Genomic DNA, 12,818 nt, shown 5'->3' on the forward strand with positions numbered 1-12,818 from the left:
GGATACTCTAACCCTGTTTCCTTTCTTTGGTTGGACCGCTCACAGGTCAGTATAACAGTGGGTATAAAACATCCGTCTTGTTTCCTATATCTTCCTACGAGGAGCTGATAAATGTATTCATAATCCTATTTTAATGTCTGATTTTAAATGCCATTTTCTTAATGTCTTTCATGTTTGTAAAGCACTTTGAATTGCCTTGTGTTGAAAGGTGCTATATAAATAAACTTGCCTTGCCTTATTTGAAGCCAAAATAATTGCTGTTTTGAATTTGTATGCTAATGGTTTAATGCACTAATTATAGGTTGCTTAGGTTGACTTTTCAGCTTAATGAAATATAACGTGATGTCATATTCTTTGATCCTGAGCTGAGCTACACATAGGTAAAAAAACATAATATTTCTAAGAGCCATAGCAAAAACCCTGGCATGTTATCAGCTGCTCAGTTGGAGTTTTGTTCTCACCTTAGACACGCAGTGGCGTTAAAGAAGACCTCTGGGTCTCGGCTGCTGCTGTTGGTCCTGTCGTGACCTTTAGTGTAGGGCAGGATCACTTGCTCCATTAGCACAGGCAGAGCACTCTTCAGCAGGTCTGGCTTCAGGCTGTCGACAGACGACAAATTCCACAGGAGACCTAGACAGAAAAAGAAAACCAGTTCAGATCAGGCATAAGATGCATAAGAAAACCTGTCAATCAAATATTCATGTACTGCCTGTTGAAGATTTAAATCATCAGCATGTTGATTTTGTAGGTTCAATGTGTGTGAACACTTTACTATCCTATCAAACGTTTTAACAACAGTAAAAGCTGTTGAAACTTGCACCTGAAACTTGTCTTGGCAGCTTGAATGCAACCGTAGTTTAAGGTAATCTTGAACAGACACAATGTTGGAAACCCGATGGTGAGTTAGCCACCGATGCAAAGATCCAAAAATAATTACTGCTTATCGCCAAAGAGATTAAAACCGGTCTAATGTAACTTTAACCATTTAACACATTTCCATCTAAATCAGTGTTACTAAAACATTAGCGATGTCATTTTTTGATGACCCTTCAACACTTGGCAGAAAGACAGCACTTAAGAAGAGCTTTAGTGAATGACAGCAGGATCTAACACAGGTCTATGTTGTTATACACAACAAAGGTGTCTATGTTTGACTTGTTTGCATGGATAGGTGTGTGTACCTGTATGTGGGTCTATAGGTTTCAGAGTTAACGTATACCTGTCAGCTGTGTCTGTGTCTCCACAGAGTCTGTCTCTCTGAGCAGAGCCACAGCCTCTGTGATGCCTCCTGAGCGATGTATCTCCTCCTTGTTGCTGATGCTTTTGAAGGACAGGTTACGGAGGGCAGCAGAGGACGTCTCATTGACCGATGAGCTATGGCTGCGCAGCAGATCCACCAGAGGATGGATTCCTTTGAACTTCAACACCTGTGATGCAAAGGGGATTTTGTTGTTCAAAGAGTGGTAATTCGCCACAATTAAATAAAAGGGATTATAATTTGTGGGAGAGAAACTGCCTCTGATGTGAACACTGTTATATCAGCCTTTGCAGGCCATTTACATGCACACAAACCTATAACACACTACAGGAAAAACAAATAAAAAAGATCCATAAGATTTGTATAGAATTCAAACCATGTTTTTCCGAGGACAGCCATTTAAAGTTTTTTCGTCCTATAACTTCCTTTTTGAAATATTTGAATTGTTAGTGCTGCTGGAATCAAACTACAGATCCACGAGGGACTCACAGGAAATCACACATTTTATCCCACAGCCCTCACTGTTACCAAATGACAAGCATGTATCATGTATCATATTAAAATAAATGTCAGTCAACATGATATGAAGAGAACAAGTCACACACCTCTTCTTTAGCCTTCTCGTTAATGAAAGTATTGTGCTGTATGTAGGAAGCGCCACAGTGCTGATATGTTTCCTCCGCACTGGAGAGATACTCCACAGCCTCCTTCATAGTGATGTCAGCAGTATCTGACCTAAAAGATATTAAAATACAATCTAAATGTTATTTCAATAGACAGAGCATGCCAGTATAATGTATTTACTGAAACATGTGATTAAGTCTAAAATGTGGAAGTTATTAATCTCACTCACCCCGTATTTCCTTTGGTCTCTGCAGGACCGTCAGTAGCTGTTTTGGTCACCTCAACTTTGCTGCCCAGGAACTGGTTGCTTGATTTGGTCTGACCGGTGCCATTCATGGTGAACACGGGCTGAAACTGCAGAGGGGAGGTGGGGGTCTTTACAAAGTGACCGCTGCTTCTCTCCTCCCTGTAGATTGCCCTGCTGGAAGGAAATCCCTGCGGAGGAGCAGAGCGTTTTGGCACGGAGCGATTCCAGGCCATTCCAGGCTCACTGTGGCTGGTGTTGGCTTGACCCAGCGCAGTGGAGCCGACGCTGGCGAAAGACCTCACATGTTGATAGGTAGAGCCTGTAGTCCTCTTCACACTGGCTCCCTTTATGTTGGTGACTGAATATAGGCTGAAGTTTGGTTCTCGGCTGTGCTGCAGAACCAAATTAAATGTGTTTGTGACTGACATTTAGCTGGCAATACATTACATTACATGTTAGATGCTTTTATCCAAAGCGACTTACTCAATACTGTGCGCAATCCCCAGAGGAGCAATTTGGGGTGAAGTGTCTTGCGCAGGGACAAAATAACATGCAGTGGGGTTTGAACCTGTGCTCCCTTGATCCGAGCACCAACACTCTATCCACTGCGCCACACGCCTCCCCAATAGAACATTTAATTGTGAAACAACTTTTTGGTGACATGGCAGCCTTGCAGGTTGTTTTCAAGATCGGCTGGCATGGGAGAGGCTGGTGAGCATGTTTTTGTGTGAGAAGACAGATAGTCTAGAAGGATTTGGAAACAGGTTTTTGGGGAAGATCCTTTAAAAAAAACTGCTGACAACAAATCCATTCTTATTAGGCCGCAAATTAAGATAATTATCATGTACGTTTCTTGTGTTGAACAAAATAGTGGCGAAATATATCGTTTTACTTTGATTTACAGGTCAGAATGTGTTTAATATTGATGTCTTTAGTAAAAACTCCCTTATGCAACTCACTAAATTATTATTGTTTTAAATCTAAAATGATTTTACGTTTCCAATTTTCAACTGCGTCAAATAATTCAGACAATGTGTTAAAACAATTAATCCGCCACTATTTTGTCGTTTATAATGGGCCTTTTTCAAACTCATTCCAGTATTTAGAATGTGAGGATTTGCGACTTTTTCTATGTCATATAGGATAGTAAATTAAATATATTTTGGTTTTGTTTGGTTAAACAAGCAATTTGAAGAAGCCATCTGAGTCACAAGAACACTATATTGGGGGAAATTAACAACTTTTCTGACACAGGACAAAACAATTTATCCATTAATTAGGAAAATATATAGCAGATAGATTGATTAATTATATACTTCTACACTGTTAATAAAATGTGCTGATTCAAAGTTATTGGGTTATAAATAAGACCTTTATCAGCCTTACAAAACACCAAGTGTAACAACAACAGGTAGAATACTCCGTACGTAGAATACAACGACCCTCATTGGTAGCTACAGTCAAGGCCGGATTAGTACCTCCAGGGGCCCCTGGGCACTGAGCACTCATGGGCCCCCGACCCCAACCCACGTACCAACAAGTAACACCACGCCTACAATAAAGCACACCAAACAAATTTAAACTAGTAAGAGTAGAAGCGGATTATTTATAAAATGTGATTCGAAAAAGGTATCCCAGGTTTTAATACGCGATAAGCAAGAACATGACATATCCCAAAAGGTGATACATTGAACTATAAAAAAAAAAAATCCGCGAGTTGAAAGTATGAGTGCGCCCGCCGCCACCACCTTCGGCTTTAGGGCTTTACGGGGGTCTTGGGAACTCGTTGAGTGTGTTAATAAGGTGGATGTATAAATGAACACATTTCGTGAGCCGCACAAAACGACTGTTTACTCTTGAGGAGCACCATGAGACACTGGTTTCGGTCGGTGTTATAAGAACCGATTTCACCCAACGACACAGGACATCCAAAAACTAACTATAATGGTCATCCCAGAGTAAGACCTCGTTATGTGACAGAAAGCTCTAGAATAGGTAATACATAGACAACAAACCACTTAAAACTGACTTTTCGCGGTTTTCCGATCTGTATGGTAACCAACGTTGGATACAACCGAGGTCAGGGACGAAAAACTGTTTATTCCACACGGCTAAACTGTACGGTATAACTGACTTTTAAGATTTANCTATTTGTCACAAACACCGAGAGTTACACAAGTAAAATATGTAGTGAAATTGTGTGAGTTGCTCAAGGGTGGGGCTGTGATTCGGCTTCACACCGCCGCCGCGTAGTAATAAAGTTGAGCGCATACATAGTGAGACCTACAGTACAGAGACCTACAGTAATTTGACCCTATGGAAAAGCTGTGTTATTTATGGCGAAGAGTGAGTGTCATTTAAAACAATGTATGATGAGAGAGGTTGTGCCCAAAAAAAAAAAAAAATCTTGTCACTGAGGGCCCTCTTTGCTCAAGGGCCCCTGGGCACTTGCCCAGGTTGCCCATATGGTTAATCCGGCCTTGGCTACAGTCCTGCATCAGACTCACATCATTCCCTCAATGACAACAATGTGATGATAATACAACCACATCAGGTACTGTTGCCAATCAATCGTGTGACAACAATATAGATAAGCCGTATAACTTACAGTTTTAGAATAGCCATTTGGAAAGATGAACCCTCCATTGGATGCGCTGGAGTTTAACTTTGGAGCCTCTATGAACACGGAGTCAATGGTAGGAGCTGAGGAGAAATGTAGAACATTATCATCTGGGGCCATATACCTGAGATTAATGTCATCCATTTATTACCTTTGTTTAAAGACAAGGGAAACATATTTTACCTACTCGGCAAGTCTGATCTTAGGTTTGTGTTTGAAAATAATAGTGTCCATGTGGTATTAAATGAGGAATTCAAGGTCAGAAGCATGAAAACCTGAAAGCACCAATAATTTAGAGAGCAGGAAACCAAAAAGTGTTAAAGTATTTATTTTGGTAAGTCAGGGCGTTGGGGTGAACAACAAACGATGTACAGGCTAGGGTCGTAGCCAAGGTTTAAGTAATATTTAATCCTTCGTCTCGGTTAGAAAAATGTGACCACAAACCAAATAGGAGTTGTTAATTATAAACTTCTGTATTCTCAAGCTTACAGTTCAGTTGAGTATGCGCCCCTTGGTTTTGATTGGCTCCATAATTTAAAGGGTTCCACCAAGTTTCATGATATTCAAATCGAGTTATTCTGTGATGCTGACAAAAAAGACAAACAATCCAAACCATGAACGCAACATTTGCACTCCAAACAAGTAACCCCCCAAATAGTGTAATTCTTATCAATGATGTTATATTGTTTTTTTCAGTTCCTTAAAGGACTTTACCCTGAAAACAACTTAGGTCTATCATCAAATCCAGTTCATTAAGAACTTTGTCTCTATTTTCCCTTTATAATTAGAACAGAAGAACACGACTGGGAAGGTAATGACCTATTATGTGAATAATTCCATATCTAACTCCTAACATGAAAGTCTAAATGATGTTTTTAATGACAGACTATATTCTCTCCTTGTGTACTGAGTTGTTATCGGCCCAGGTGTGTTGGCTGCTCTCTTACATGTCGGAGATAGAGAAGTGGAAGCGCTCCTGCTACTGGACAGCCGGGTCTTGCTCCTCCGGAGGGTCTCCACCTGCTCCCGGACTCGCTGCTGCCCGGACCGGCACTGGTTACTGGACGGCAGAGCCAGCGACGTGTGGTCCACATTCCCGATGGAAATAACCGATTTAAGGTGGTCCAGAGTCGCCATTTTTTAAACTGTCCGGTCGGCCTAAACAACATCCAGAGGAAAGCCAGTCCGCCGCAGAGTGTCTGGGCTGCCGGAGGTAAAGTGCACCTTGCCCTGCCCTGAACACCAGACCGCGCCCATCCAGCAACAATACACCGCTCTCTGCTGCCTGTCCTGACAAATACCACGCCATTATGTGCAGCTGACTACACTATTCCCCACAGGCTTACAGTTATTGGAAGTAATGAAAGGAACTCATCACTCAAGTACAATTTAAGGTGTTTATACTTAGCTTTTCCCCCCAGGTTTTATGCTGGGTAGGATACATTTTAAATGTAGCCTATAGGTTACAAATATGTTAGGCTACTACTCTGCAGCCGTAACAACCAGAGGTGCGAAGTAACCAAGTAGCCTAGCCTACATTTACTCAAGTATTGTCCTTGAGTAATAATGTTTTAAAGTAGCCTATATACTCAAGTATTTCCATTTTTGCTACTTTGTACTTCTACTCCACTACAATTCAGAGGTAAATCGTGTAGGCTACTTTTACTTCACTACATGTAGCCTATCCTTTAGTTACTATGCAGATTTGGAATGATGAAATATAATCAACACTTAAATCAGACTTTAGTTACACCTGGAGTAAATTCACAAGCGACCCTGCATCATACAACGTCATTAAATCTAGCTGCACCTTTACCAGCTTTAATAACACGTTAATGCATCAATAATTATAAAACTATTATTATAATTATAAAATCATATATTATTCTGAAATTGACCAGTCTGCATAATGACTACTCTTACTTTTGATACTTGAAGTATATTTTGATGATTATACTTTTGCACTTTCAATTGAGTAACATTTTGAATGCAGGACTTTTGCAGGACTTTTACTTTGACCCGTGCATGTTATTCCACCTTACCACTAATGCAAGAGATGGATGTGATGCCATCACTAGAAAACACTTCAATACAAGAAACGTTTTTAAAGAGGTATGAAACAAGATAATACAATATTAGTAGAACTACTATAACTTCAGTTCAGGTCATGCATGAAAGAGTATTATGACTTTAGTTAAAATGCATACTAAAGACAGTAGCTTACATAAAAGGAAAACATTATAAACAAGTGTTGTATGTTACATTATGTCACAAGAAAGGCCAGGGTTGCACAAGAGCTGTGTGGCAAGTGTCTTACTCTATTTTCCTAATTTAAACGCTGTTCTCCTAAAATACAGGCCTGCATTGTTTCCACCTTTTTCGGTTACAAAAAACCTTTTTACAAAAATCAATCATTGATTTTTGTACAAAATTAGACTAAGCTGAAAACGAATTTGCATCAGGTGTAGTATAGGCTACATGCAAAGCATGTGTGTTCTGTATTTTTCAGTGTGAAATGCATGCTCCAACATATTGCTGTTTCTGTTTTATTTCAGGTAATGGCACTAAATATGATTAATTAGGTTTTAACATGGTGACAGTTAAAGCATTTGTGATTTGCTGTGGGAAAAAAAAATGAAACATGTTAAGTGTACCACACCCATGGGTGCCTTTTCTTTAGTGCCAGTTGGTATGTTTTTGTACATTTGGCTGTCATCCCACATGCTCCGAGATCTTTGCAACTGCCGTTGAAGAGTCAGTGTGGGTCTGGGGTGAATGCTCCCATCCGTTAGCGTGAAGTAATAATGCCCTCTAGTGATGAATGTGAAGAACCCATCATGCACTGCCATTCCCATTCATCCAGAGCCTCAGCAGTCAGGAAGGGTGGATTTATAGTTTTTATTATTGCTTTCATAATCATGTCCATCACAATTTTCAATTGGAATGAACTTCATGTCTTCCTTTACATTGTATTACCTTTATGAGATTAAGAACTACTTGTGCTTTTCCAATACTGAGTGTAAGAATACTGTTAAAATTATCAATACGGTTATGGTTAGGTGAGTCTTAACGCTGTTTTACAGCAGCATGGATCATTAAGTACTTTCACATAACAGGAAGTAGTGTATCTGGTTAGTCAGCTAAGTGCACTGCACACTAATGATATATTAAGCATTCATAGTTCTCTAGAGTACATGATGTTTCTTTTAAAAAGTAATTCATGTGATCCAATTAGATCAAGTTTGAAAGTATATATACACACACAAACATACAGTGCATTATCAATGCGATACTTTGGGAAATAGGAGAGTAGATGGTCTCTAACATTAAAATACTTTACTGTGCAATACAGTAAACATGAGACATGCAGATCTTACAATACTAAAAATAAAAGTATTCACTGGCGCATGAGTTTTTATAGAAGTGCTTATGGAAGCTCTAAAAAATCTGGTCAAAATAAAAAGGTACTGACCTTCAACATTAGGAGTGTCTGTGTCTCCGTGCAGTGGAGTGCACAGGGTTTCTCTCTGTAAGTACATCAGCCAACAGTCTGGACCCACTATGATTGTGTCCAGATCGCAAAAGGGAAGCATGAAAACAAAAACAGAAACATCTGGTCCCGCTGAAACTACTGGTTGGTGGAATGCAAGTCGGACAAGCGGCTTAAGAAACACAAATGGTCACAGTTATGAGCGTTAAGAACAGCAGTAGCACAGAAGTGTCATGTTATGTAACAGGAAGTGTTTGTTTAGCTGAAGAGGGAAATCTAGGGGTGAAGACGAGTATATAAAAAGTATAAAAAGCATGTGTCCTGCACTACTTTCAGAAAAGTCCTTCAAAAACGTTTGTATTCTGCAGTACAAATCTAAATCTTAAGAGCATAAAACACATTCATAGGACTTTCTCCAACATTCATCTTAAAGCTCACTTCAAAGTCTCCTCTTACAGAGCCCACTTTGACCGCAGTCAGCTCCTCTTTTATTCCTCCGGGGTCAATGCACTGGGCTCATGACCCTCTGGGGGCCTCCGCGGGGCGTTGTGGGGCTGAGCCAGAGGAAAGCCCCTGAGCTTCTCCTGCAGACTCCCCACAGCCAGCCTCATCTGGTCTTCAGCCCCCTGCAGAGCCTTCAGCTCCATGGTGTAGAAGATGTACAGCAGGAAGGTGGTCAGCAGGATGGCAAAGCACAGAGCAGCCAGCAGGTAGAAGGAGGTACGAGGGAAAGGCTGTTCTGTCCCCAGGGCCAACCAGGGCACCGCAGCGATGGCCAGCTCCAGGACCAGCAGAGCCAACCCCATCACTCCGGTGCGCGTTGCCGTGTAGCGCATCCCCTCAGCGCAATGCAGGCCCACTTTGACTTCAGTGCGCGCCTCTGTCACAATGTCCACCAACGCAGCAAGCTTCCCTGAAGACAGGATGGACAAAAGAGGCAATTCAATTTTTGCAACAGTTGACTTCAACACAATTTAATCTGTGTGTTTAATACCAGTTGAACAGTGAAGCAGAAAAAGGCTGTGCATGATTTTCACATATTAGATCATTGGGGGCAAATCTACTGTAACTTCAAGTAATTCACAGCATGTCAAAGAGCTAAAGACAGGAGGCTTCAGAGCAGTTCTGGGACTACTACAGGTCACAGAGGTGGCTTGGCTCCAAAATGGTAGAAGTATATCCCTATGATATTGAAAGCGAATTGTTTAACTGTTTGCTCCATCTATTGATTCTCCACTTATGTCCTGGCCTCAGTTCAGAGGTATTTATCTGTCTGTACCGGCAGCAGTCATTTGGCCTCTCTTGTATCAAGATTAGCTTGGGCCTGTATTCTGGGTCTCTCTTCATCAGCTATGTTAGTGGATGTCCTCCTTGTTAATTCTGAATTTGCATAAAGCAAGAATGTAAACATTCTCTCCTTCAGACAATGACAGGACTAAACATGTTATTTGTCAGAGAGTAAACCTAACCTGACCGAGGCCTTCAGGGGCCTGCACCTTTGCAAGGAATGTAACTGGTTATCTCTTGCTGATGTAATTATCAGCTTTCTATTTGGTAACAAATGTTTAGGGTACAGAACTTCAGAGTTAGTTGGTCATAGCTGTGTCATTACGGTGTCTCAGCAAATGTCTTTGTCAATTCGCAAACACAAGATTGTGTCTTCCAGTGTCTAACGCTCTGTCACTGTCAGATCTGCTCTATGAGGTGTTGACATTAAAGGTGACTGCAAGGTGTCTCTGTGCATTTCTTTGATTTGAATAGAATTGTACAACCCTGTTTGTCAAAGTAGTGTACAAGAAAGCAAACCATGTGCCATAGAAATATTTATTATTTCTTTGAATGTCATTAATTCTGCTATAAACATACCTGCAGCAGAGTCCTTAATCTTTGGTTGCCTGTCACTTCGTGTCTGAGTGTGTGTCTCCAGCCTCAGTCCAGCAGTCAGAGCCTCATGGTCGGAGTATGGGAAAGGATGGTTTGGGACGGAGCCTTTGGTGGTGGACATGTAATCACAATAAATGTCTGTTTTGGTAGAACCCTGGGAATAAAAAAGAGGAAATGGGCTTTAGGAATTAAAACACATTACAAATGAATCCTTTGACTCAAACATCTTGCTGAAGACACGAGGTGATACAAATACCGAAAGCTTTCACCCACCTTGAACAGGATGTAGTCGATTCGAATTCCCTTTTCAAAGGGACAAAGCTCCTTTTTATTGATAAAAGGATTGTCGGCTATAAGGGTCATACCATCCTCACATCCCTGCAACAGAAAAGCATTTTTAACATTTATAAAATATTTTATAAAGTATATACACATAGTAAAGAAAAACAAAATGTCTTCATGTTTTTATAGCCTTCTTGACAATCTTTGACAGCCACAATGACTCTGCTTGGTACAGGTTTAAAAGTTCCCATGTCATGGCCTTTCTACTGATCATAATTTCATTGTTCAGGTATACTAAAATAGATTTATATTGTGCAATTTTCCAAACTCACATTGGTTTCTCATACAGCATCTCTGTATAGTATGTGTATTCACTCTCTGTCCTAAACGGCTTTTTGGAGCTCCTGCCCCCGCTCCCCCTCCCTGTGAGCCCAGTGGCCGTCTGCGAGACAGCGAGACACAGCGAAACCCAGCCCGAAACACACACACCCGCAGCCTGGCTGGGAGTTTGTGTGTGTGCTCAGGCTGAGTTCCGCTGTGTCTCTCTGACCCCACACCAGTGAGCCAGCTCACACTGTCCACTCCTCGCAGCAGCGAGCCTTGCAACGTCCCGCCGAGTATGTGTGTGTGAGGAAGTCCGCGGATTGGTCCAAACGTAACGGCTCCGCGGACGTAACGGCACGTCACTATAGCCAAATACGTCACTATACCCAAGAAGTAACCAATGGAAAAAGAGAAATCTCCAACGAGGCGTTCTGGGGCAGCATAGACAGCTATTTTCTGTGTTAGAGTTTTACTCGCTACAGGGTGTACTTTGAGGGTTTGTGACTCCTTAGAGACTGTTTACATGCAGAAAAAGCTTCATAACACACAAGGGGACAGGTAATAACCGGAAAAGCATGACATGGGACCTTTAACATTTTGCAGAACTACTCTTTGACAACTTCTACTTTTTTAAGTTGTATGTGCAGGTGCCTTGGGTGATTATGGTCTACTCTTAGTGTCACATTCACATCAAAAGTTGAGAGACTGCCGTAACATTTGCGGGTGTTTTTTAAAACAAGCCTAAATGCTAGCCATCTGTGCTGTTGTAAAGATGTCTACCACTGTCATTGCGCCCCATATATCATCATTAACCATATAACATGTCAAATAAATGTAAAAGTATGGCCAAAACTACAAGAATAAGTCCATTGCTATAACTGAGTTTTCTCTTAATTACTGTATCAGCAGAAACCACCTACATCAAATTTAGCACTCTCCAAATAAGCGTCTTGGAGTCCAGTGTAAGACCTGAGGAGTCTGTTGCCGAGGTCCTGGGGGTGCATGTTCAGGTCCCCTCCCAGAATCACCATATCTGCTCCAGCGGAGGTGTGACTAATGGGTACAGAAAAATACATTATAACCAATCCCGCAAATGATGTTAAAACTGTATCAATAAGTAATAACTGATGAGGAATACTGCAGTTTAAACACTACTGTCAGGGACTGCAGTGTTGCATTACAGTGACTTGAAAAAACAACAGGGGAAGTTCTGAGAATAATATGCAAATTTACACCAGAGTAAACAAATAATGGCTCAGTCTCTTTACGCAGACTTAACAAACAAAGCCTCTCTACCGGATGAACTGCTGCAGCTCCCAGGCCTGGACCACTCTGTGAGGTAGATAAGAGTCCTTGTCTCTGCAGTACTCTGCATGCAGCTGCAATCAATACACAGGGACAACAGCACATTGATCAATAACTTTAGACAATGCATAAAGCTAGGGTTGAGAACTGATGTTAGGAAACCTTACATGAGTCACATAGACGTTTGCAGTCAGGCTGCCAATGTTTAAGACAGCCATACCAACAGCTTTACCTCCAAACCAGTCTCCATGGTGAGCCTAAATATAAGGTAAATACAAAAATAAGTTAGAAGAGAAAAAGAAAAGACTGCAAATAATGTCAATTCAGCTTTATATTAGCTCAATACATGTTTTAAAAAGGTAGTTGATCTCCTTTAAAGCATACAGTGGGGCAAAAAAGTATTTAGTCAGCCACCAATTGTGCAAGTTCTCCCACTTAAAAAGATAAGAGAGGCCTGTAATTTTCATCCTAGGTATACCTCAACTATGAGAGACAAAATGAGAAAAAAAAAAAAATCCAGAAAATCACATTGTCTGATTTTTAAAGAATTTATTTGCAAATTATGGTGGAAAATAAGTATTTGGTCAATAATAAAAGTTCATCTCAATACTTTGTTATATACCCTTTGTTGGCAATGACAGAGGTCAAACGTTTTCTGTAAGTCTTCACAAGGTTTTCACACACTGTTGCTGGTATTTTGGCCCATCTCCTCTAGAGCAGTGATGTTTTGGGGCTGTTGCTGGGCAACACGGACTTTCAACTCCCTCCAAAGATTATCTATGGG

At 40.9% G+C, this 12,818-nt stretch overlaps 2 protein-coding genes across 2 annotated transcripts in view; both read right to left on the reverse strand.

Moving 5' to 3' along the window:
* The window catches only part of LOC104941337 (plakophilin-1-like), a 9,909-nt gene extending 3,898 nt beyond the window's left edge, over positions 1–6,011 (reverse strand). Inside the window, exons 1-6 of the mRNA XM_010766428.1 lie at positions 5,697–6,011; positions 4,738–4,832; positions 2,112–2,521; positions 1,864–1,993; positions 1,220–1,427; positions 462–630 (exon numbers count right to left, since the gene is read on the reverse strand). Of these exons, the coding sequence (XP_010764730.1) occupies positions 462–630; positions 1,220–1,427; positions 1,864–1,993; positions 2,112–2,521; positions 4,738–4,832; positions 5,697–5,886 (1,202 nt within the window). The 5' untranslated portion in view covers positions 5,887–6,011. The remainder of the gene's footprint in view (positions 1–461; positions 631–1,219; positions 1,428–1,863; positions 1,994–2,111; positions 2,522–4,737; positions 4,833–5,696) is intronic.
* A 1,630-nt stretch (positions 6,012–7,641) lies between these two features.
* Positions 7,642–12,818, reverse strand: part of smpd2b (sphingomyelin phosphodiesterase 2b) — a 10,636-nt gene continuing 5,459 nt past the window's right edge. The window contains exons 6-11 of the mRNA XM_010766439.1: positions 12,202–12,291; positions 12,026–12,108; positions 11,650–11,782; positions 10,397–10,501; positions 10,106–10,277; positions 7,642–9,152 (exon numbers count right to left, since the gene is read on the reverse strand). Coding sequence (XP_010764741.1) covers positions 8,728–9,152; positions 10,106–10,277; positions 10,397–10,501; positions 11,650–11,782; positions 12,026–12,108; positions 12,202–12,291 — 1,008 coding nt within the window. The 3' untranslated portion in view covers positions 7,642–8,727. The remainder of the gene's footprint in view (positions 9,153–10,105; positions 10,278–10,396; positions 10,502–11,649; positions 11,783–12,025; positions 12,109–12,201; positions 12,292–12,818) is intronic.

The sequence above is a fragment of the Notothenia coriiceps genome, unplaced genomic scaffold (assembly GCF_000735185.1).
Source record: "Notothenia coriiceps isolate Sejong01 unplaced genomic scaffold, NC01 NC01_scaffold00000311, whole genome shotgun sequence".
Taxonomy (NCBI): Eukaryota; Metazoa; Chordata; class Actinopteri; order Perciformes; family Nototheniidae; genus Notothenia; species Notothenia coriiceps.